Here is a 26,900-nt window from a genome sequence, read left to right as displayed (position 1 = left end):
TTGCAGCTTTATAAGACATAATTATAAGAGACATATATCCAAACAAAAAGATATTAAGATATTGTGCATATGATTTGGGGAAAACGAAAATTGGGTTTTTTTTAATTTCTTTTTTTGTAAATCTTTTTTTTTAAAAAAATTCGTTTTAAGTAAAAAGCATTCAAAACGGTAAAAATGTAAAATTTTATCGTTTTTACACGGCGTTTTTACCAGTTTTTACTCAGGATAGTTTTTACTTACGTTTTAACACGCACTATTGTAGTAAAAGCGTAAGTTTTTACACTAGTTTTTGACAACAATGGTTGTAGATACATAACTTATGTAAGTCAATAAGCAAAAAAATATTCAAATATGTCCATTATGATTTTTTTTTGAAAAAAAAAATTGAATTTCTCTTTTTTGGGATCAGTTCACCAGTTTTTATGAAAATCAACCGGGTCGATCCGGGTCGCACCGATTCTGATGTATAGCCGGTCCGTTGTTTCAACATGACCGATTATATAATCAATTTATCAGATCCCAGGTCAACCTAGCCGAATCAATCCGATTTTATTAGTGCTATGTTTTTTGCCTGATCTATTATGTTGTGTATGTCTCTGAAGCTTTTTATAGTTGTTAACAGTCCATACAAACAAATCCACCTTAACATTAGGCACATGAACCCATAAGATTTTTTTTTTTTTTCATAGCCTGAAAATGCACCAAGCAACCATTGTCCGTGACCCACATTCAACCTTCATGAACCTGTTGTCATGCCCCCAAATCAAATGATCCTGTCACTTTTATAATAGCGAAAAAATATTGTGGCAGCTGTTATATAGCACCTTGTTTTTATCAAATGTCTATAAAAGGAGTAATTGAATAAATCAATTTCTTTACCTGTATTGAATAAATATATTTGAGTACAAATTAATTTCAACCCAAATCTTTGGATATTTTGGCAAAACCTTACATCTTTGTCAATTAGCTATTTAATTACTTGCGGTGCAAAGAGCTAGTGCTTTCATAATTTGCATAAAAGATAGTTAAAGGACTTTCAAACTTGTCTATTTAAGAAAATTTTGTCCGAATTACTTATTTATCATTTTTTTACAGTATCGATTTTAGAGTTAATCGAAATTATAAGCACCTTTCTTAAAGGTTTTAAAGGTACACTGTAGCATTTAGAGTAATTAATCATTTAATTATCTTTTTTTGAAAATATTTTATCGGTTCATCGTTTCGCGACTAGTCTGATTCGGGACAGGTCCAGGATTAAAACTTTAAACCCCTCACAATAATCAAGCTAAGGAAAAATATATCCTTAATCACTATGCCAAGTGGAACCCCTTGAACTTTTGTTTTTTTAGTAGTCTAAGAGCCTGTTTGGATCCTCTCTTTTTTTAAGTTAGAAGCTACTTATAAGCTAAAGCTAAAAAAGAGAACTTAAAACAAAAAGCTAAAAGCTATTTGATAATACATAAAAATTTAGCTTAGAAATTACTTAAAAACACATATTTTAAGAAAACTTTCTCTCTCTATTTTTATAGCTATTCATTTAAAAAACAAACACACAATTCAATAAAAGCATATAAAAGCTTAAAAAAAAAGAGTTTTTATCTTTTTTCTTCGTTATAAAAAAAAAAAGAATTTTTCATTATAAAATCTTTTTTGCTTATAAATAATTTTTAGCTTAAAAAAAGAAAGGATCCAAAAGACACTAAACCCCTAATTCAACTTACATTGTCATCTATAATCACTTAATTTTATCGAATTATTTTACTTACGAAAACAATAAAACTAGGTATAATTTCATCGTTATTGAAAATTTCAAAATTCAAATATTCAGAGAATTTATAAATCGTGGTACTTGGCACATATAAAGTAATTTTAGATATGTTTTCCATATTATAATGCAAATTAGCATTATGTTGAGCTATGATGCATCGACACGGACATAGGACACGACACGTTGACACGTTAATTCTAAAAAATTTCATATTTTAACACGTTGGGATAAGTTTTGATATTAAATAAATTTTTTAATATATATAATATAATTTATATTTAATACGTATAAGAGTTCATAATAAGTCGTATAACCAATCAAATATTTAAATTTCATAACATAATATAAATAAAAATAATTTTTTGTACTTTGTTAATTTTTCATGAAAAATTTCATAACAGAAAAAAATTTATTTATAAATTTATTTTTTTATATTTAGTTAATAAAATAAAATTAAGATTAAAAAAAATGTGTCGGAGTGTGTCGGAGCATTAACCGAGTGTCGAAAAAAGTTGACTGTGTGTCGAAAGAACGTGTTGGAGAGTTGATCACATGTCCTCAAATGTTGAATACGTGTCAGACGCGTGTCTGAGCGTGTTTGACACGCAAAATTTTCAAAAAAATCCGTGTCCGTGTTAGTTGTTGAGCATTGCATGCCCTTCGATATGCATTCTTTTTTGTTAATTAATATTAAACTAAAAATAAATAATAATAACGAGTCTTACACTTACGGTATAAGAAATCGAATAATATTTTAAAATAGTTATAACTCTAAAATAAGAAAATTCTAAATTTATCTTTTTTATATTCAAATTTAAATTATAGTAATGTTTAATGTCACTCAAATTATAGGAGATGAAATTATTTCCTACATACTCATAAAAGTATGTGTAGCTCATATTTTTTCTTTTTTTCTCTTCTCCTCACATAACCTCGCATGGGTCTTACACACTTTATTGTGTATATAGGAGATAAAATTATCTCATACAATAAAAGAAACATCAAACGTTATCAAATGATGGTAGCTCAGTTGACGTCAGGGAACTGAGCAGGTGGGGTGAGAGCATGTGTTCGATCCTCCCTAGTATCGTCTTTGGGAGGAGTTTAAAACATTAATCCCGAGACCCGTTCTGAATCGGACAAATCACAAAGCAATGAACCGATTGTAATATCTCAAAAAAAAAAAACCTTCCAAGACCCCATATTTTTGGTTTAGATATGAAATATCCAATGAGAGATTCACTTCTAAAATTCTTTTGAGAAGAGGAAAGAAAGGGTCATGACTAGAGGATATTTTTCTATCAACAGCAATGAGGAGGCTAATATAGATATTGAAGATGATTCAATCATTTGATGTTACTCTTGAGAACAAGAGTAATTTTAGGGGAGAGAATGTTACGATTTTGTTTTTATTATTTTTTTATTTTATAAATTATTGGTTTATTTTAAGTTAGTAGATAGATTGTTCGTACTTACTAAGTAAGTGCTGTAGTGGATGGTTTGTTTTATTTTAATATGTTTAATTGTTGAAATGGATAATGGAATAAGAAATCATTTGATAATCTATTTGAAAAAATACTTTGCGGAAGTGGTTAAATTTTTTCAAAAAAGCTACCATTCTATGTACGCAACAAAAACAGATAAGGCCATGCCCTTCATAACTTTATTTATTCAATTCACTGTATATCAGTATGAATATTTAACCATTTCTAATCTCCTAAGAACATCTGAAATCATAATTTTCCTTGCCTATAATTCCTTTGACTCAATCGTGATGTTTTGTATTTATATCTCCCTTCGTTAATAATGTTGGCAAATGTGACAATATAATGACAGAAGTCAGAACAGAAAAAAAAGTAGAGGGATAGTAGCGTGATCATGAAAATACAGAAGTGGAGAGTTCATGAAAGCAATGATGCTACTTTTGTAGGACCCACCAACTCTGCGAATCTCAACTAGTGTTTTAAAATTTCATGGCCCATCTTCCGAGTTGACCCGGGTCAACCCTGATCCCTCCCCTCTGTTGGTTGGGGTCACAAGTAAGATCCTATATGCATACGACCCCTTCGACCTCCAAAATTCGACCGAATTTCGGTGACTCTCAGGTCAAAAGAGTCAAAGGGGGTCACTGCATATTTTTTTTTTAAAAAAAATCCTTGAAACAACATCGCTTTATTAAAAAAATAAAATAAAAATGCTTAAAAACCTAAATCTAATCGTTCTCTTATCTTCCAGCGACCTATATGTCTTTAATCTTCACCTCGTTTCCGTGAACCTTCTCGAAAAAGTAAGAATTTTACCCATTCAAATGAAATCTTTACGGTCGTCGATGGAAAACAAAAAAATATTCTTACTTTCTTTAAATTTTCCTTTCTCAGGGACCTTCTCAAAAGAGGCAGAACTGGGTCAGCATAGTAACCCTATTAGAATATGAGTTTTGTACTTTGGTATCTTGATACTTTAATCAAATTTTGTCGCAAATAAATGTGCGATATAGGAATTTGTGACGAAATTTCATAAAATTTTGTCACTAATAAAATTTTTTCTTGTAGTGATTATACAAAAAAAATATGGGTTAAAATATTTTTTTTGAAATAAAAATATCGAGTTCGATACACTTATAATAGTAAAGAAATTTTCGTCCCTCACATGGTCAGACTTGACAGTTATTATACGGACAAATACAGAACACATGTATCCAACAGACAAGCATGATTTCTTACCTTGAAAAAATTAGCATAGAGGTATAGACCATATGGTGAACCTATGATGGCATAATAAAAATTTAGCATAGACCAATCCTCGAATCTCAACGAATGTTATAAAAACTGGATCGATCCGGCCTGATTAACCCAGAAATTGGTGCACTAGTCGTGTAATCAGTCTGATTTTCATATTGGACCAGCCATGTTACAGAACCGGTGTGACCCAGTGCGATCCGGCCGATTTTCGTAAAAATCGGTGACCCGGCCCAGTCTGTAAAAAATAATAATAATTTATTTTCATAAATTAATGTCTTCTTTCTCTCAAACACAAATGATTTGTTTTCTTTTGAAATATTTGAGTGATTTGTAACTTATTAACTTATATAGATTATGTACCTACAACACTAATATTATCTTGATTATGCAATATGCAGGGAATTTTGATTTGATTTATAGTTAGAGATGTCGTTTACTGAACCTGAAACACTAGTATCTCAAATATTATATGTTTGATTGATCTTTTGTTGGACAATGATGTGTAATTTATTATTTTCATATTAAAATATTTGAAATTGGTATCATTTTTTTACAAGTATTTAAGTATATTTATAATTTTTTAATATAAATTATAGATTTACATATACTTACCGAGTCATGCGATTGAACCAGTGACCCAGTACCTCGATCGGGTCAATAACCAGGCCAGGTTTAATAACATTGATCTCGACGCCAAAGTCCTCGCTTGTGGTAATGTTTGATTCGATTGGATTAGTGAATTAATTAATGAATTGATAGAGAAAACTTAAAAAATAAAAAGGTAAGAGAAAAATTGAGGGTTTGTTTAATTGTGTTCTAATTTTTTTTTAAATTATTTTATAGAATAGTTAATAAAATATGTGTTTTCTGTGTTTTTTTTTTTATTTTGAAAGTTAAAACTTAGAAAAAAATATTTGTTATTTTAAATGACACAAAATTATATCATTTTTCATGAAACTACATCATTTTTATAGAAAGAAAATGGATGGAAAAGAATGTAAAAACACACCAAAATGACATAATTTTATTTAAAATGACATAGCTTTGTGTCATTTAAAATGACAAATATTTGTTTACCAAAAAAAAATGACAAATATTTTTCCTAAAATATAAAACAAAATAAAAACAAGTCAGATATATTTTTAAAATTAAAAAATAGTTATAATTTTTAAGAGAGAAGTTATAGTTACTACCTCTTTTTCTTCTTACTATCAAATTTTAACCGTTTATTTCTGCCAATCTAATGATCATAATTTATTGGAAATTAATAATTAATTAATAAGTATGACCCAATAAATTACAACCGTAAGAGTGACGAAAATCAACGGTTAAGATTTAGTAGTAAGAGATAATAACTATAAGTTATAGTGTAAATAGGCCAGGGCAGGGCAGGCTTTGGCCTTCCTGGCCTAGGCCTACACACAAAAATGTTGAGCCTATCTGGCCTATGAGCCTATCAAAGGCTTAGTTTAAAGGCCAAGCCTGCCCTGTTATTAAAAAATAAAAAGCCTACATGGCCTGTGAGGCCTTTTAGGCCTACCATATTGCATATTAAATTTTAAAAAAAAAATGAAATATCTTATTCATTAAACAATATTTCTAGCATGTGTCCAAATTATTAAAATTCTACAACAGATTTTTTAACAAGAACACATATTATAAAAATTCATGACAACAAAGATTGAATTTTTCTTGGCATACTAAAACAAAAGCAATTAGGTTATCTAACTTTTAGAATAAATAAATAAATATATAAAATATTTTTTTTATTTAAATATTAAGCAGGCCGGCCTACAGGCTAAAAGGCCAGGCATTTTATGTTTAGCCTACGGCCTTGTTTCAAAACAGGCTCATCTACAAGCCTTAACCTACGCTGCTTACCTCGCAGGCCAGGCTTTTCGTAGGCCAGGCCATAGGCCCCTGTAGGCTGGCTTGGCCCATTTACACCCCTAACTATAACCTCCCTCAATTTTTAAAATTATTTTTATAAAAAATACATTATCAAACAATTTTTTTTTATTCTGAAAATCAAAAACCTGTTTTTGAGTACTGAATTCAAACCCGGCCTGACCTGAATAAGTGGGTTCACCTTATGAAAGGTGTTGTAATTTTGGGAATACTTTTTGCAAACAATAACAAGTAGAGCATAACAAGAAAGATTAAAGAAAGCATAAGGAGAGAAGACACCAGTATTTTACAGGTTCAGAAACTCAGTATAAGTGAGTTTCCTACGTCCTTGGGCCTAAAGAGGGTTAAACGCCCTCTGATGTGCACTTTATTCAAGATCAGAAAGAAAGAACCAGAGTTTTCAGCATACAACAACAACTTTACAAAATCAAGCACATGAAGAAACTGATTTACAAGAAATTAACAAGAAGACAAAGATTCTTGAGTTGAAACTCAAGAAACAGAATCGGTAAGATAGAAATACAAAAGAGATGGAGAGAACTTCCTAATCTTCACAAGACAGCAAAGGAAGCGTTGTTCCTTTCCAAGCTAGTCACCACGAGCTTCACCGTTCTTCCTTGTAGATTAGCCTCTCCACCGTTTTGAACAACAATCAGAAAAGTCCACCGATTAATAAAATCTTCTTGTTGAGATGAACAAGATTCTCCAAAGCATCATAGCCAGATTCACAATGTTTCACTCAGTGTTTGCACAAAACACTCAAGCTTACAAACCCTAACAGAGAGCATTTTCCTTTCGAGAGAGTATATCAAAAATATCAGAATGTGTTGATCACTGCTCACAGCAAAAGGGAGCAAATATAACATTAAGCCATCACACCAAAACGCTGACGTTTTGGATGTGTTGCTTAATGTACAAAGGTCCAACTTCAGCTGAGTAGGAAAAAACTACAATGGACCTCAAGTATTCACATTTGGCCCACAGATATATAATAACCATCAGACAATAAAGGATCAGCCCATGGAAGACATAGTAAAGAGAAACAAAGCATTACCTTTTTGTTTAGGAAATATATCTATATACTACAAAACACGAATTCAATCCTTACATGTAAAGGTATTTCGTGATTTCTAAATAATAATGAAAAAAAGTATGAGGCTTTTATGGCACTGGACAAAATAGAATAATTAATGTTGATAAAGCTGAATTGATGGAATGCGGATGCGATCTGATGTGTTTCTGAAAACGATGTTTCCACTACCGTCTACCAAGTAACCCTTACATTTCACAGGAATTTTTAAATTCAGCTATTTTTTTTAAATAAATTACAATAAATATTTAAAAGAATTATTTAAATTATAAAATAAATATGCATAACTAATTTAAAATTTTCAAATATATTAAAATTAAATAAGATTTTAAAAACAAAAACAAAAAAATTAAAATTATGTAGAATATAAACATGATGAATTGAAGTTTAAAATTAAATAAACAGATTTAAAAAACATGTGTCATTTTTTTAGGGAAAATAAATTAAAATATTAAGTCATTTCATAAATATATTCTAATTTAATATATAAGTGACGATCTATTTTGGATTAAGTAAATATACAAGAAATAAGTAAATAAAAAAATAACTAACTAAATAAATATTTTAAAATTAAACTCCTAGTTAGAGCCTATATGCTATATGGCAATTTTTTTTTTAAGTTAAAAGTTACTTTTAGTTTTAAAAATAAAGCTAAAAGTTATTTGATGATTATATAAAAATTTTAGTTTAAAAATTATTTAAAAACTGTTCATTTAAAAAAGTTGATACAATTTAAAAAAATACTTCCTAGGAGCCTTTGACTTTTAACTTTTTTTTATTATAAAAAAGCTCTTTTATTATAAGAGTTTTTCTAAAAAAAAATTAAGCCTAACTTCTGCTTCTAATTATAAGAGAAGCTAAAAAAAGATTCAAAAAGGCACTTAGAGTCAATCGTAATTGTAACTCTAGACTTTCATCCAATCTCTCCCCCCCCCCCCCCCCCTCCAAATGTAGAATTTGAAGTTTAAAGGGTTTATCACCAAGCACATGGATTAATTGATATAGTTATTTTAGCTCAATCATTGATCTTGACTTCGAGTCCTGAATATGCAATTGTTTTAAAAAATTTGTAAGGAAGCTTTCACGTCCATATGGTCTTGCTTGACTCGACTAAATTAGTCGGTTAATCAATGAATCAATTTATGGGTCTGCGAATGTATTAAAAACTTGATACGGAAAATTTTGTCGCCCATGTGATCTTACCTAGTAGAGAAATTAAAAAAAAAAAAGAAGAAAATGTTGTGAGGGTTTGAGAAATTGAAGTATAGAGTAATTAAGGAATACTATCTCCAAACAAAAAGAAAAGAAATGCTTGTAATTTTATAAATCTTTTTATATTTGTCAAAAAATAGCAATAATAATGTTTTGAAAACATGATACTAACATAAGGAGTCTTATTTAATAATATTTGAATTTATAACGAACTATCACCTAGTTGATAATAATAATAATAATAATAATATAAGTCAACTGCGGAAAATAAACAGTGCCCTAGGTAGTGCAGTAGCATTGCAACATGCCCCGTTGTCCATTTGCATTCGTGAGTTGTAAAGGGTTGTTGGACGCAATAATTAATAATATGCTTTTGTTTGAATATATAATTGGCTACGTCGTTTATCGTTCTATCATTTGTGATGTTGTGATCAGTGCGTGTGGGAATTAAGTGATCATTGATATTCCGCCGTTGAGAAGCGAAGGTAAACAATTATTATAATTAAGCAGCTGCCATGGCCAAAATTGCTCTCGGAACCACCCTAGAGGCCACCAAGCCAGACTGCATTCAGGCCCTCGTCGTTGAATTCATTGCCACCTTTCTCTTTGTCTTTGTTGGCGTGGGTTCTGCCATGGCCGTTGGTACTTCTTCAAATTGTTTTTTTATGTAACTTTTAGAATTAAGAATTACGACTTAATTACCATGGTTTTGGACTTTTGGTTCACGTTCTATTTTTTATTTTTTTGTTACTAAAAGACAAGCTAGGTGGAGGAGATGCACTAGTGGGCTTGTTTGCTGTGGCCGTGGCACATGCACTTGTGGTGGCTGTAATGATTTCCGCCGCCCACATTTCCGGTGGCCACCTCAACCCCGCCGTCACCCTTGGCCTCCTCGCCGGCGGTCATATCACCGTCTTCCGTTCCATCCTCTATTGGATTGATCAATTGGTAGCATCTGCAGCTGCTTCTTATCTGCTTTACTACCTCTCAGGGGGACTGGTAATAAATTATCCACACATTTTTTTTCCAAAGAGAAACTAATTCATCAAAATTTTGCTTTCTAAGTATATTTCATATTATTAACGGGAAGAAGAGTTACTCTTTACAACTTTTTCACTTTATAACTCTTATAACTTTAATTATAGTACATTTTCAAATATATGTACCGCCCGTAATATATAATTAATATTGTAAGAGTTGTAAATAAAAAAAATTATAAACTGTAACATGATTTATTATTAATAATTAGAAAAGAAAAAAATGTAGAATATATTTTAATTGTGCTTTGTGCACAACATATGCAGGCAATTCCAGTTCACACGCTGGCTAGTGGAGTGGGGTATGGTCAAGGAGTAATTTGGGAGATTGTGTTGACATTCTCTTTGTTGTTCGCTGTGTATGGTACAATGGTTGATCCCAAGAAGGGAGCACTTGCTGGGATTGGACCAACGCTGGTTGGGTTTGTAGTTGGGGCAAACATCCTTGCTGGTGGGGCATTCTCAGCTGCTTCTATGAACCCAGCGAGATCTTTTGGTCCAGCCTTGGTTAGTGGCAATTGGACTGATCACTGGGTTTATTGGGTTGGGCCTCTCATTGGTGGTGGCCTTGCAGGTTTCATCTACGAGACTTTCTTTATTGACCGATCTCATGTTCCACTCCGTGGAGATGAAGAAACCTATTAGGATTAGGAACATGCACCTCATGTCCACTCCGTGTTGTATTTTACTCAGCTAATCTTTCGTGTGTTTGTGTGTGTATGTATGTTTGGAAAGATCTATTTATGTATAATAATTAATTAATGATCTTTCCCCCAATAAGATCAACGAAAGGTCATGCATGAATTAAACGTCTAGTTCATGAAGGATACCTTAAAAAAGCAAAACAAAAAAAATAATTTTTCTTATTTGAGAGTTTAAAGACATCGGTCGTTTCGATGATTCAACAGTTATGGAGGCTGTATTTGTAATTTAAGAATGCTCTCCAAATTTAACTTTTGTAATTAATTATTAGTAAAAGTATTACATTATTTGGTGAGTTTAAATTTTTAGATTTCATTATTTCTAGCCATGCATGTCTCAAATTCCATAATACGTAATAAACAGGGTCGACATAAGGCGTTTCAGTGGCTCCTATACTTTGGCATTAGAAAGATAGGAAAAGGGAAGAGAGCTGGAAGGTTATGACCATTATAATTTGTATACCTAAACTGATTTTCAACTGTTACCGATTCGGGAAAAATAAAATCAGTTATGACCATTAAGATAAAAAGTAGTTGGTTCTTCTAAATCATGTATATAACTATAAAATATCCAAATAATAATAGAATCAAAAGTGTAAGTATGTATATCTTGTTGGACCATTAATTATAGAACCAAAGGAAATGGGGAAACTGTGCTAGAGTCTTCATCTCTATTATTGCTTATTGTTCTTGGCATCCTTTGTAATGAGAGCGCGGACATTACACAAAGTCAAATCCCATGTTGAATGGGTTAAAGTAGAGAGGAGACATAGTTAAAAACCTTAATCAGAAAGAGTCCATATCTACTAGGTTCACCAATAATGAAAATCAGGGTCTCATTAATGCCATTTGCCCAAAAACACAACATAATTACAACAGGCTTAATTAAATAATTAATTCCATTGAAATATTATTAACCCCAATATTTTTAAATACTAAAATATAATTAATTAATAAAATTCATATAATAAAAAATTCTAAGAGAACCCCCGAATTTATATTGTGATCTATAATCACTTAATTTTATCGATTTATTTTTCTTACCAAAACTAGAAAATTAGGTATGATTTCCACGTTATAAAAAATATTCAAAATTTAAATATTAAAGAATGTTAAATCGTGCTACTTAACATATATATAAAGCAATTTTAGATATGCTTTCCATATTATAATGTAAGTTATGATTTCCTTGTTTAATTTAGTGGCTTTTATTTAAAAAAATAAAGTAATTTTTTTTTACTTAAGCCGGTGGTGCAAACATTTTTTTTACTTAAGCTGGTGGTGCAAACATTTTATTTTAAAACTAGATTTTTTTTTTTTAAAATAAGACAAGTACCCTGTGCTGGTGGTGCAAATAATGCAAGTTAGCATTCTGTTGAGCATTACATGCCCTTCAATATGTATTTTTTAAATTAAGATTAAATTTAAAAATAAGTAATAATAATGAGTCTTTTATAACTGCAAACATTTTAAAAAAGAAAAAGAAAAATTACACTTACGGTAAAGAAATAGAAGAATATTTTATAATATAGTTATAACTCTAAAATAAGAAAATTATAGTTTTACATTTTTTATATTTATTTTTAATTAATAGTAATTTCAAAATACAATAAAATGAGAAAATCTCCATTATAATACTATAAAATAGATAACGCCAAAACATTCAGGGTTTTATTTATTCAAGTTATATACTATGGTTATTATGAACGTTGAACCATTTTTAATCTCCTAAGAACATCAGAAATCATTATTTTCGTTGCCTATTATTCTTATTAGGGGTGTTAAACAAGTCAGAGCCTTTGCCTCGGCTCGTAAAGGCTTGAGCTCGTTTAATAAAAGCTCGTGTTGGAATCAGACTTGGACTTATATAAAAGCTCGTTTAATAAAAAGGCCTCAGACTCTAATTCAGAAGCTCGGCCTTAGAGCCTCCCAGGCTAGCCTAGTATATAAATATTTATTTATACTTTTTATACTACTTGTAATAACTCTCTCTTATCAATTTATTTCACCCCATTTTATTGGTTTAACAGACTTTTTGAATGATTTTATTCTATATTATGCTATTTGCATATATATTGAATTTATGTATATTTATGGAATTACTAGTGTTGTTCTATATTATCCTTCATCCTCCTTCACACAAACAAACCCACAAAAACTCATTCGTTCCACTGTGCACTGCTCGTTTGTGTCAATTTATTTTTTATTTTATTTTTATTTTTGTTGGCACTTTTTTTATAATGGGCTAAGATAATATAACCTGTTATCTACCTTCTCTCACTTTAATTTTTTTATTTATTGTAGACTTTGTAAATTATTGCTGGAAATTGGAAGCTAAGGTTTCTATCTGGAAATTGATTTTTTGTGGATTCTGTTCTCTTATTTTTATTCTTTAACATGCTAACAGGCTAAGACAGGCTTCACACAGGCTTTTATTTTTTGTAAATAAACCAGGCCACAGGCCAATATTATATTCGTAAAAGGTAACAGGCTAAGACCAGTCGAACACGTTTAAATACAGGCTTAGCCCGTTAAGATCAAAGCTCGACTCGGTCCGTTAACACCCCTAATTCCTATGACGTTATCAAGATGTTTCAGACAAATTCTTACAATTTTTATTAAAGGTTTTTCTTTCTCTCTAAAGATCTCCACCATTAAAATGTATAAGTACAGTGACCATATGGTGACAGAACAGAAGAAAAAGTAGTCGCATTGTACGGGATCATCAAGTAAATACAAAAATGGGGAGTTCATGAACGTAATTGGGTTCCTTTTGTAGGACCCACCAACCCTCGCCTCTCAACGTCAAAGTCCTCTCTTTCCTTTGACCGCATTATTCTTTGACCGTATTAATCAGATAATATTTTAAGATGAAAGTTATACTTATCATTTTTTTTACAACTTCTTACAATTATATTTTAACACCGTATGATTTTCATCAATTAACGGTTATTATATTCGTAAATTAAAACTTGAAAAAAGGTATTCTAATATATTATAGAATTGTAAATAATCTGTACAAAGGGTTCTCTATTTATAGAGAATATTTGACCTACTTTTAACCTAATGGGCTTGGCCCAATACAACAATAAATGACTAAATAAAAACTAAATAATAACTAAATCAATATTATTTACAACACTCCCCCTCAAGCTGAGGAATAGATATTTATCATTCTCAGCTTGCTAGTAAGTTCTTGAAATCTGTCTGAAGGAAGCCTCTTTGTTAATAGATCAGCCAATTGACGCCCAGTGGGAATGTATGGAGTGGTAATCAACCCGCTATCAAGTTTCTCTTTGATGAAATGGCGGTCAACCTCAATATGTTTAGTCCGATCATGTTGAACTGGATTATGAGCTATACAAATAGCGGACTTATTATCACATAGCAGCTTCATAGGTCCCTCACATTTTATTTTGAGATCATCAAGAACAATTTTCAGCCACAGTAACTCACAAATGCCTTGAGCCATAGCTCGAAATTCAGCTTCTGCACTTGATCTGGCAACCACATCTTGTTTCTTACTTCTCCATGTCACCAAGTTACCGCAAAGAAACATGCAATAACCAGTGGTAGAACGACAGTCAGTCACGGATCCAGCATAATCAGCATCTGTGTAGACTTCTAAAGATAGATTGCCATCACGTCGGAATAACAATCCTTTACCAGGAGTACCTTTAAGATACTGAAGAATTCTCTCTACTGCCTGCATGTGTTTTTCTTTTGGATCGTGCATAAACTGACTGACAACACTAACAACATAAGCTAGGTCTGGTCTAGTATGGGCCAGATATATCAATTTCCCAACTAGCCGTTGATATTGTCCTTTATCAACTGGAGGACTCTCTTCTTCATAGCCCATCTTGTGATTCTGCTCAATAGGAGTATTAGAGGGTTTACACCCGAGCTTTCCTGCTTCTTTGAGAAGATCAAGAACATATTTCCTCTGGCTGATAAAAATTCATTTGCTTGAATGAGCTACTTCTATCCCTAGGAAATATCTCAGTTTCCCAAGGTCTTTGATTTCAAACTCAGAGGCAAGCCGTGTTTGCAGAATCTGTCTCTCCACAAAATCATCACCTGTGATAATAATATCATCAACATATACAAGGAGCACAGTAAGCTTCCCATTTTGGGAGTGCTTGAAGAAAAGAGTGTGATCTCATTGGCTCTGTCTGTATCCTAAGGTCATCATAACCTTAGTAAATCTTCCAAACAAGCATGAGGTGACTGCTTCAATCCATACAAGGCCTTTTTTAATCTACAAACTTTATTTTCCCCTTCACAGAATCAAAACCAGGCGGGATTTCCATGTAGACTTCTTCTTCTAACTCACCATTGAGGAAAGCATTTTTCACATCAAATTGATTTATATCCCAATTGTAATGGGCAGCAAGGGATAACAAGATTCTCACTGTATTCATCTTTGCAACTGGAGCAAAGGTTTCTTCATAATCAATGCCATAGGTTTGAGTGTAACCTTTGGCCACTAATCGAGCCTTATATCTCTCAAGAGTGCCATCAGAATTATATTTCAGGGCATAAACTCATCTGCACCCTACTGCTTTCTTTCCGTTGGGTCTATCAATAACCTCCCATGTTTTATTTTTCTCCAAAGCATTCATCTCCTCTGCAATATGGGAACAGAAGGAAAGAAGGAAGTCATGGAATGAATAGGACGGATATTGTTAAGGACTCGTGAAGGTAAACGATTGATCAAAAAAGTTGCAGCTAATACTGCTTCTCCCCAATAAGAACTAGGAACAGATGTCTGAAAAAGTAGTGCTCTAGCAACTTCAAGAAGGTGACAATTTTTCCTTTCAGCATCCCCGTTTTGTTGAGGGGTATCAACACATGTGAGCTCATGAATCATACCTCTGTCTGAAATGAATTGTGACAGGCGTTGATTGACGTACTCAGTACCATTATCAGATCTGAGTCTTTTAATACCCTTACCAAACTGAGTCTCAACCATGTGATGAAACCGAATAAATATCTCTGGTACTTCAGACTTGTCTTTCATCAAGTATATCCATGTTATCCGAGTACAATCGTCAATAAAAGAAACAAACCACCTAGCACCTGAAACACTGTGCACTTTAGAAGGGCTCCAAACATCAGAATAGATAAGAGAAAAAGGTTCCCTGCTTTTAATAGTGCTAGAAGGAAATGACACTCAATGGTGTTTTTCAAATTCACAAACATCACAATGAAAGGTCTCAACCGACTTATTGAGAAACAGAGAGGGGAACATAGACTTCAAAAGACTAAATGGTGGATGCCCGAGACGCTTGTGATAGAGCCAAATCATAGACTCTGCAGTAGAAGGATGACGTGTCATTAATAACTGATTTTTGCTAGCATGGTCTGGAAGAAGATGATACAACCCATCTTGTTCATTAGCAACTCCAATTGTCTTCTTCGTGGTAAGATCCTGAATAAGACAATGAGAAGGAAAAAATGTGATAGAACAATTCAAATCATTTGTAAGTTTTTGAGTGGAGATAAGATTAGTAGAAAGCTGAGGAACATAAAGAACATTTTTAAGAAACAAGGAAGGTTGAATTTGAATGTTACCAGAACCAATAACTGATTTATGGGATCCATCAGCTACGGATATAGTATGACTACCAACAGTAGGATGATAAGAACAAAACAACTCAGTACGACAAGCCATATGATCAGTTGCACCAGAATCCAAAATCCATGAGGTTTTAAAATCAGTGCAAGAAGCAAGAAGAGATATAGAATGTGTGCTCTTACCAGATAAGATCGAAGAACTATTATGCTCGGCCATTCTTTAACAAAAAAAAGTTAACAACCAGCGATAAAATCAACGAAACAGAATATCAAATGACCTCTGATCAGAAAAATAATTACAGATCCAGACAGAAGACAAGAAGACGAGAAGAATGGTGGTGGTCCGGTCCAAAAACACGGCCGCACGCGCCTCCACGCGCCGGAGAAAGGATCTGCGCATGTGATTCACTCGCCGGGAAAGGGGCGGCGCGTGAGAGCGCGTGGATGGGCTTCGCCGGCTGAGATTTTTCTGGTGTGGTCGTCCGGTGAGCGCGCACCTGTCTGTGGGTGGTCACCGTTGAAAAGTCGCCGGAAAGTGGTCCAAACGGTGAAGACAGATCTGATTGGAGGCGGTCGGAGGTGTTTCGATCGTTTGTGGCGGAGGAACACTGCGTAGAATGATAGATCGGAGGAAAAATAAGGTCAACAATGGTCTCCTTGGTCCAAAAGGTCTCCGGAAAAATTTTCCGGTGGCGGCTAATGGCGGCAAGAGGCAAAGAAATTAGGGTTTTGTTAAAAAAGAAGATAATATGTGCGGAAGCAAAGCCCTCAGATCGAGAGCTCTGATACCAACTTGAAAAAGGGTATTCTAATATATTATAGAATTGTAAATAATCTGTACAAAGGGTTCTATATTTATAGAGAATATTTGACCTACTTTTAACCTAATGGGCTTGGCCCAATACAACAAAGGGCTTGGCCCAATACAACAATAAATGACTAAATAAAAACTAAATAATAACTAAATCAATATTATTTACAACATTAAATTAATTAATTAATTATTAATTTATAATAAATGATAATCATTGATTGACGGAAATTAACAGTGTTAAGATATGATTGTAAGAGATTGTAAAAAAAAAAAATGTAAGTATAACATTCCTCTTATTTTAATTAAAAAAAGCCCACCGTGTTCAGAAAGCCGCCGATCATGATTCTTTATCCGGAATTATTTAGCATAGATCACACGGGAACCTCGGAACCTATGATGGTTTAAGAGAGAGAGATAAATTGGGGATACTAACCAAAATGTCACTGTTCACCAATTTTTTTACCTAAATGCCACGCGAACAGTGTTATTTCCCAATCTGCCACGGGGGCAAGTTCGCTTCTGACACAAGCGACCTCGGTTTGCTGACGTGTCACATTTTTAGTGGATAACAAGTATTAAATTTAAAAAAAATTCAAAAAAAATAGGTTCGCCTACTATGTAGGCGAACTTGATTAAAATATTGTTCGAACCGAGGTCGCCTGTGTCAGAAGCGAACTCTGACACCACCAGGAAGCTGACACATCAGCAAACCGAGGTCGCTTGTGTCAGAAGCGAACTTGCCCCGTGGCAGATTGGAAGAAAATAACACTGTTCGCGTGGCATTTAGGTAAAAAAGTTGGTGAACAGTGGCACAATGGTCACTGTTCCGAGAAATTGGGTACTGAATGATCGATAATATTGGTAAGTAGGTTTTTGTTAATTTGAATTCTCTTAACGTTCTTTTTTTAGATTGTCTTACATATTCTAAAAGAATTTTTTTTTTAATGAAGTATACAAATAACAATAAATTTTATTATAATTATTTTTCTCTCGCAATAATCGTCAAGAAATGTGAGATGATCTGAATATGTTTCTGTAAGGTTTATATGAAAGAAAACTTAAGCAAGTATATATCTTTTGTTCCTAAACTTAAGCAAATATATTAGGCATATATAAGAGGAAAAACGATAAAATTACTCTAGAGTAAACAATAAAGATATATTATCTTTTTTATATTCGAATATATTTAATTTAAACTCATTAATTAAAAATAAAAATAAAATATACTATTATTTTTCACTTTGAATAATAAGTTTTTTCTTTAAAAGAAAATATGAGCTCTTCACAACACATATATCGAAAATATGGAGGTAGAGAAAACATCTCTCTCTTTTTTTAAGTAAAATTAGAATATCGATGAATTCAAAAAACCAACTGAAACCAATTAAATTGGTTTTCTTTTTTCTTTTTGGGTTTCCAAGAGTATCTTTCAGCGAAGACTAATTATCTCATCAAAATCTTTTTCATACACACAGTCAAGAATTGAACTCATGTCAATATGTTTAAGAGACTTAATTATTTACCAACATGTCAATATGTTTAAGAGACTTAATTATTTACCAACTGTGTCGGGCTTTGTTGGTTAAATTGATTTTGTTTTAAGTTGAATAATCAGGTCATATTAGATCAAATTTGACCAAACTTTACTAAAATTGGTTCGATTCATCGATGGCTGAATTTTATATTTGATAGAGCTGAAACTTTTTTTTTTTTAATTCCTGAGTCGTCCCATGATATGTACAGCGATATATAATATGGTTCCACCATCTCGCCTTTTTGCGCATTTTAATTCATAAAAAGTATGTAGTTGCAAAAAAAGAAAAAGAAAAAGACAAAAAAAAGTAGTTTATACTACAAAAAGAATGGGTCGAGTTCTAAACAAACTAGATTCCTTGATACGGGAATATGCGTTTAGATTGTTAAAAGTGCACTAAACATTGCAAAAAATGTTTTTATTTTGAAAGACATTTTTTTTATTGGTATAACTTAGAAGTATCTTTATTCAATCTTCTCCTGTCACTTTGTTTTCATAGTACGATCTCGAAGGTTATCCCTCATTCGAGAAAAGAGACACGCCTTATGGCTCCAATTTTTTTTTTAAAAATTTGCTTGAGACAAAATTTGAACCTTGACCCAAACAAACTCTTGGGAGTTAGCTCAATTGAACTGAGCTACCTTTTGGGATTAATTTTTTTTATTTTAAGTGAAAGTATCGTGTTTTGATATATATTTTTTAGTTTTTTATATTGTCTTTTCTTCACAATAATTTTTCTTCCTATTTCTTGATTTTGTGGAGGAGAGACATTGTAAAAGATCAATAAATATATATTAAAATGCGGTCATTTCGTTTGAAATGATCATACAAGATTATGTCTTTGAAGATGACAAATATTTTTTCCTACAAAGTTTTCAAATATGCTTTTAAAAAATGTTAAATATGACGATATTAAAATTTGGGTTAGATTTTTTTTTGAAAAAAAGAAAAACTAATCATAATTTATCTCCGGTATTTACTGGTATTTTCAGTCAATTATTATTTTTAAATGATAAATATACCAAAATTTAATTTTTGGTTAAATGGATATTAGGTAACCCTAGTATTTTATAAAAAAATAAGATGTTAACGTAGAGAGTCAGACGTTTTTCTTTTTTTCGTTGAAGTATGGAATAAGAAGTGTATATAATTACGAGGCAGTTAATTATAATTACTATTATTTTAGATTTATCACTCTTAATTATTTATTTAGTTTCAACTGACTCAATTTGAAATTAACAGTTGAAAAAAAGGTTGATTTTAAATTGATACAATGGTAACCAAACAGGTAATAAGAATAAATGGTAATAAACATTTCTCTATTATTATTAATTTTTAATTTTAAGAAATGAGTAATAATGATACTTTAAAAATCGAATTTTAAAATAAGAAGCCTCCTTTACAATAGTTAAACCAAAAAAAGGGAAAAATATTTTTAACGCAGATAAGTTATTTGTATTTATTTTCAAAACGACATCGTTTTGGTATTGAAATCTTAAAAAATTATAAATATAAAGACTATTATAACCCTGAAATAAATTAAAATTATAAAAATACCATGATTCCCCAAAATGACGTCGTCTTGAATTTACTGTAGATAACTTATCTGCACTAAAAGCGAACTCATAAAAAAAATACAAATACAGAATAATTAATGATTTATGATCTCAATGCTTGTGCCCTATGAGGATGGGAGCTACAGGAAGATCAAGTGCAGAAAGAGCAAGAAACCTAAGTATAACTATATAGGAGCTTCGGTTTGAAAGGAGAAAAGCACACATGTGAAATATCTTTGTCAGAATACATATGGAAGTGAGGATGCACGAGACTGATGCAGATGGTACAGACCGAAGGGAAGGAGGATAAGGAAACAGATGAAGGAGAGGGGTGGAACCACCTATGATAGATATATTAAAAATAAACTCTTAGGTGAAGTCAATAGTAATCGTAGCTCTAGAGTTTTATCCTCTCTCTCTCTCTGTTTTTTTTTTTTTTTGTAAGTGCAGAGTTTGAATTTGAGGGGTGGCTGAAGACTAGAAGTGTATAGAGTAAGGAATGCTTCATGCTTGTAAGTTGTAATTTATCATTTTTTATAGAGAAAAATAATTCTGTAATGCAGATAAGTTATCTGTATTTATTCCTAAAACGACGTCATTTTGGTATTGAAATCTTAAAAAATTATAAATATAAAGACTATTATAACCCTGAAAAAAATTAAAATTATAAAATCACGATGATTTCCGTGCTAAAACAACATCGTATTAAACTTATTGCAGATAAGTTATCTGCACTTATCTGCGGTGCAGGAATAGCGAAACCTTTTTTATATCTGTTAAAAATGGGCAATAATGATGTTTAGAAAAAATGATACTAAACAAAAGGAATCTCATTTAATAATAATTAGTAATATTTTAATTTATAACTATCTAAGTAATAAAAGATTTTAAATCTAGTAAACTAGTTAATAATAATAATAGTAATTACTATAAAAGGTCAACGGGGGAAAGCAGCAACCAGCTGCTAGGCGCCGAAGCATTGTAAAAGGTTGGACGCAATATTGATATGCTTTTGTTTGAATATATAATTGGTTGCTTCGATTATCGTTCCATCTCTTTTGATGTTGTGAATTGTGATCACTGATAAGTGTGGGAATTAAGTGATTACTGATTCGGCCGTTGAGAAGCGAATGTAATTAAGCTGCCATGGCCAAAATCGCTATGGGAACCACCCAAGAAGCCACCAAACCAGATTGCATTCAAGCCCTCGTCGTTGAATTCATCGCCACCTTCCTCTTTGTCTTTGTTGGCGTCGGTTCTGCCATGGCCGTCGGTATGCATCACATCACTCACCTTCTTAATTACATCTTATAATTAATGCCATCTTTTGTTTTTTTTTTTCTTGTTTCTTTCCTTCCCTTTCAAAAATTGTTATGTAACTTAATAGAATTATGAATTAACACTTAATTATGTTGGTTTTTTTGGGTCACATTGTTTTTCTTTTTGTTACTAATAGACAAGCTAGGTGGAGATGCATTAGTGGGCTTGTTTGCTAAGGCCGTGGCAAGTGGACTTGTGGTGGCTGTGATGATTTCCGCCGCCCACATCTCCGGTGGCCACCTCAATCCCGCCGTCACCCTTGGCCTCCTCGCCGGCGGTCACATCACCGTCTTCCGTTCCATCCTTTATTGGATTGATCAATTAGTAGCATCTGCTGCTGCTTCTTATTTGCTTTACTACCTCTCGGGGGGACGGGTAATTAATTGTCCACACATATTTTTAGAGAAACTTTCATCAAAATTTCGCTTTTTATGTATATTTTATGGGTTCAGTGTTTCTGGTGTAGTGTGTAGGAAATAAATTTATATCTTACATATATATAAAAGTCTGTGAACTCATATCTCATACACTTTTATATATATAGAAAATAAATTTATCTTTTACAATATAATAAACATTAAACTCATATTATATATGAGCTTAATATTTAAAAAATAATTTTATCTTCTACACACATAAAAATTGGTGGAACTCATCTGAAGAAAAAAGAGAGAAAAAATATAGATTACACATATTTTTATGTGTAAGAAGATAAAATTATTTCCTATATATAATAATTATTAATCCCATTTTATTTTGTTGATTAGAAACAAAAAATATATATATTTTTTAATTGTGCAATACGTCTGCAGACAATTCCAGTTCACGCGCTGGGGCGTGGAGTGGGGTATACGCAAGGAGTAATTTGGGAGATTGTGTTGACATTCTCTTTGTTGTTCACTGTGTATGGTACGATGGTGGATCCCAAGAAGGGAACACTTCCTGGGATTGGGCCAATACTGGTTGGGTCTGTAGTGGGGACCAATATCCTTGCTGGAGGGGCATTCTCAGGGGCTTCTATGAACCCAGCAAGATCTTTCGGGCCAGCCTTGGTTAGTGGGAATTGGACCGGTAACTGGGTTTATTGGGTTGGGCCTCTCATTGGTGGTGGCCTTGCAGGTTTCATCTATGAGACTTTCTTCATTGACCGATCTCATGTTCCACTCCATGCAGATGAAGAAAGATAATAGGATTAGGATTTAATTGGGATTACGAACTTGCACTTCATTTTGCCCAGATGTACGTACTTCTGTGCTGGATTTACTTAGCTAATATTTTGTGTATGTATGTTTGGAAAGATCTATTTATCTATAATAAGTTAATATTAATGATAGATCTTTCCCCCAATAAGATCAACGAAAGTTCGTGCATAAATTAACGTCTAGTTCATTTTAGAGCTGGCACCATGTGTAGCAGTGTAGGGTCTGTAACCGAACGTCAATGACCGAATCTTATTGCAGCAATGTTCCTTATATTGTCATCTTGTGTTGTGATGTCTACACTTCACACGCTTCGGTATAGCAAGCAAGGATTTATCAGAAAATTGTAGCCACATAAGTCATGATATTATTACGGGTAGAAAACCATAACAGTAAAAAGAAATAAATTAAAATGTGCTATTTTGTTCAATTAGGTTAGGTATATTCTTTGTGCAAAATGTTAGTTATGTTCACCACCTTATATATATAGCACCAATAACATCTCTCTTTATAATTTTTTCCCGCACAAGTAGCATGTGTCAGTGCTCGGAAAATATATTTGTTCACGTGACATTTCACAAAGTGCAGCCTGGACTTGCGTATCGTAGAATGCCACCCCCACCTAGACTAGTGTCTTCTTCATAGGAGAATATTTTAAGTTGAGTTTTTTTTTCTTACATCTTTCACTCATAATATTATATATTTTTATTTACTTTCTCACTAATTTTAAAATAAATTATTTATTACTAATTTAATAAAAATAAAACATATGTCATATTATAAATGAAAAATATATGTGGTTGTGTTGATCTATAGAGCAGCCTTAGACTCTTCAAAGGCTATCACATGTCACTTACTCGTCCTTTATATAAATCACCTACCCCTTCCCCCTCCCTACCTTTATATAAATCACCTACCCCTTCCCCTTACTGTCGCGCTCATCTTTATTTTCTTTAAATAATTAAAACATGTAATAAATACTATTCTTATTCTTTAACATATATACATAAAGACACACCAACTCACTTAAAAAAAAAAGGCACAGAAACAAAACGTATACACTAAAATTTTAGAGGAACCAAAACTAGTATTTTAGGGATTTAGTATTAAGATTTAAGAATTTAAGAATTAATGATTAATAAGAAAATTTTTTAGGTGACTAAAGTAGCACCCTTTTTTTTTTTTGTTTATTTTGAGGGATATGTTATTCTATCTATCTCTTCTTCTGCCTACATTTGTCTATCACTTTAAAATATCATTAGATAAGAATCTTAACTAATCTTTCTCTCTCATCTTAAGATTCTGATTTAACAGTGTTAGAAAGTGATAGATAAAGATAGACAAAAAAATGATAGATAAAATAACATATCCAATATTTTTATATGATATGTGACGGCCACCAATGGATGATCATAATTGTTATAGTTATGCTATATAGGGTACCTGCTACTCCGGTGGCATTTAATGGCTCTACCAATAATTCCAAGCCAAACCCAGGAAATATGAGTGACGTGGCCTTGCCTAATTAATAGACGGAACTGGAAAGCCATGGCCAGAAGCTAAAAAAAAAACAGATATACATACACCGCACAGGAGCTCATTCATTTTAATTTTCATTATATTAATGCGATAGTAAATTACATCCTGAACTAGTTCTATGCATTGCATAGTATATTATTTCTATTATAAAATATTGTTATTAAACTATTTAAAATAAAACTTGTTCTGAACTAATTAAAAAGTTCGGTATATTTTCCTAAATATCTATATATGCATAAGAGAAGAGCAGAAGACATTACAAGACAAATAACACCAATAATGGCACATGCACGGTGACTGACAAGTAATACTTATTAATAATTAGTTACGTGATTACTGAAAGTGGCTACCTTGAAGTTTCTTCTCTACCCATGAAGGTGACAAAACAGGGCTCATAGCATACATCTTCGCTCTAGCTTCACACTGATCAGTAGTGTAGTCGTCCAAGCACATTTTTTCATCAGGCAAAACCTTAATCCTCCAAACCTTAAATGTTTGGTCCAAACTAGCACTATAAACCAAGAAACCCATCACAACTTTTTCCATCTCAAGGCAAGCAGCCAAGCATCTCACTGGTCCTCTATGTCCATCTAAAACTGTTAAACACTCATGGTAGCAACTCCCTTCCTCTCTTCTCCATACCCTTATTGTTGTGTCCTCAGAACCGCTGAATATCAAGTTCCCAACCGTTGCTAAACAAAGAACAGCAAAACGGTGACCCTGCAAGAACCCTCCATGGTTGAATCTATAGCACAATCTTTCCTTCTCCCAATAATTTATCATTCCATCCGAAGACCCTGAATAGAGGAAGCAATGGTTAAACGAGGAACTCAATGCCAGTGCATTCACAGGGGAAGGTTGGAATTTGAGTGTCATTGTGAGTGTGTGAGAGCCTTCTGTGAATACCCTTCTCCATATTTTCACTGACCCATCAGAGGAACAAGTGAAAAGGCAACCATCATCTTGGTTCACCAAGATAGCATTTATACAATCTTCGTGTGCAACAAATGAGTCCACACATTTTCTATCCGAGACACGCCAAGTTTTCACTGTTCTGTCATGAGAGCCAGTATACAAGAGCCCTTCTGAGTGGTAATAAGCCATGCAGGAAACAGAATCTTTGTGTTTGGCTGTGTTCTTTGCCCTGTGGAACAATACAAAAGAGGTTTTTCTAGGAAGAGTACCTACTTTCTTGGATTTGAAGTTTTCTGAATTAACCGTGAAGTTCCATATCCTGATCTTTTGGTCCTTGTGTGTGGAGAAAAGCATGTTACTATAAGCTAAAATGGCTCTTACCTCACCAGAGCTTGCTTTGAGATACCCTTTGTCCATGCAATCTGGTTGCTTCCATACACGAATCCTGGTGCTGTTGGAGCCCGTAAAGATTAAACCCTTTGAAGCTGCAATTGCATAGATGTTACCTTCGTGGCGGTGGAGGGAAGCGATGCAGTGGTAAAGCAGAGAAGGGGAAGGAGTTTGAAGAGGGGAAAGTGTCCATGGTGATTCTGGACATGGGGTGGACATCATTGGAAACATTGTTCCATCAATGCTTGAAGGCCTTGGTGAACTCAACTGAACATGATCTTGTTCATTTATCTCTCTATGGGTTTGGATGCGAAGGTGAATGGGGGATTGCTGTTCTGTCTTTTCCATGTCCATCATATTAAGGAGGGTTCTCTTGCCATTGAAATCCATGGCATAAGAAATATTGCAGGTTAAGAGAGACTAGAAATAGGGTCTTTACACCTGAGCGTTGAGCTATGAATTAACAAATATAATAAGGGTTTGCACAATATGGGTGATGTATTTATCAAGCTATATCTGTTTCTCTTTTTTTTTAGTACATAGGTATAAATGTTTTTCAATTTTTCAACTGTATAATGAAATGAGTCCTTTTTCCCATGTGGTCCTGCTAGTGCCCATAATTAATTAAAGATTTAATTAATATCCTGATAGCACATGTCATTTAAAGATTATTTGTTTTGGTTCTTTAAAAATAAAAAATAGTTACTATATTTATTTTTTATTATCACTTTAGTCCATAATATTTTAAATATTTGAAGGAAAAATATACTCTTTTATTATAGGAGAGTGTTTTTCTTTCCTACATATACATCAATTTTCATGTTTTTTTTTTATTTATAAGTGGGTGGGTCCTACATATGATTGTCTCTATAGCATGAGCAAGCTTATCTCTTATTGCATGAAATTAATAAAGCCCATCTTTGAACTACTAATTCGGTAACAAGAAATTTTAAAAGACTATTAAGATAACATGCAAATAGGGATGTAAATAAGTTAGACCAAGACATACTTTAGTCTAAGTGCCCGTTTGGATGAGCTTTTGTTTTTAAAAAAGTTTTTTTTTAAAAAATAAAAAATAAAAGTCCTTTTAAGAATTTTTAAATGTTCGGATAACAACTTTTTAAAAAAGTAAAATTTAAAATAAAAGTTAAAATGCTATTTTTTTTATAGCGAGTAGTTGTTTGCAGATAATATAAATTTTTAAAATATAATTTTAACCTTATCCTATCATACTTATTTTATCTCTCCTTATTCCATGATCATGCAATTTTATCTCTCTTTTATTGTAATTTTATATATAAAAAGTGTTTTTTCTTATTTTAACACCCAAATAACTTTTGTTAAGTAAAAGTGATTTTCAGATCATACATCCAAACGAAAAATAATTTTACCTTTTAAAAAAAGTTATTTTAAAAAAAACAATGCATAAAAAGTCATTTTTTTAAAGTTCATCCAATCAGGCCCTAAATGAGTTAGATTTGTGTAAATTATTTCAAACTTGGTTTGACTTGTTAGTCTTATACAAGCCAAATTATAAGCTTGACCTGATTTGATTTTAAAAAATACAAGACTTGATTTGACTAAGTAAGCCTATTA

General features: G+C 32.4%; 2 protein-coding genes and 1 pseudogene across 2 annotated transcripts; 2 read left to right on the top strand and 1 right to left on the bottom strand.

Annotated features, from left to right (window-relative positions):
* The first annotated feature begins 9,188 nt into the window (after window positions 1-9,188).
* LOC133310489 (aquaporin TIP4-1-like) lies at window positions 9,189-10,489 on the top strand. The gene is made up of 3 exons (XM_061511421.1): window positions 9,189-9,361; window positions 9,477-9,718; window positions 10,024-10,489. Exons 1-3 carry the CDS (start codon window positions 9,235-9,237, stop codon window positions 10,399-10,401), a joined length of 747 nt encoding a protein of 248 aa, XP_061367405.1. The 5' UTR covers window positions 9,189-9,234; the 3' UTR covers window positions 10,402-10,489.
* A 10,598-nt stretch (window positions 10,490-21,087) lies between these two features.
* On the top strand, window positions 21,088-22,393 carry LOC133310487 (aquaporin TIP4-1-like; annotated as a pseudogene).
* A 1,939-nt stretch (window positions 22,394-24,332) lies between these two features.
* LOC133310486 (protein JINGUBANG-like) lies at window positions 24,333-25,323 on the bottom strand. Its single transcript, XM_061511419.1, has one exon. It carries the CDS (start codon window positions 25,266-25,268, stop codon window positions 24,333-24,335), a length of 936 nt encoding a protein of 311 aa, XP_061367403.1. The 5' UTR covers window positions 25,269-25,323.
* Window positions 25,324-26,900: the final 1,577 nt, after the last annotated feature.

This window comes from Gastrolobium bilobum, unplaced genomic scaffold (genome assembly GCF_033153095.1).
Source record: "Gastrolobium bilobum isolate Gb01-03AN ecotype WA unplaced genomic scaffold, APGP_CSIRO_Gbil_v1 utg441, whole genome shotgun sequence".
Lineage (NCBI taxonomy): Eukaryota > Viridiplantae > Streptophyta > Magnoliopsida > Fabales > Fabaceae > Gastrolobium > Gastrolobium bilobum.
This window is presented reverse-complemented; position numbering and strand designations above follow the sequence as displayed.

Bases quoted from the DNA above. Each gene is read 5' to 3' on its own strand.
- LOC133310489 (XM_061511421.1), top strand. From the start codon at position 9,235: ATGGCCAAAATTGCTCTCGGAACCACCCTAGAGGCCACCAAGCCAGAC. The intron at 9,362-9,476 runs GTACTTCTTCAA...TGTTACTAAAAG, and splicing joins GGGTTCTGCCATGGCCGTTG to ACAAGCTAGGTGGAGGAGAT. The intron at 9,719-10,023 runs GTAATAAATTAT...CAACATATGCAG, and splicing joins ACTACCTCTCAGGGGGACTG to GCAATTCCAGTTCACACGCT.
- LOC133310486 (XM_061511419.1), bottom strand. From the start codon at position 25,268: ATGCTTTTCTCCACACACAAGGACCAAAAGATCAGGATATGGAACTTC.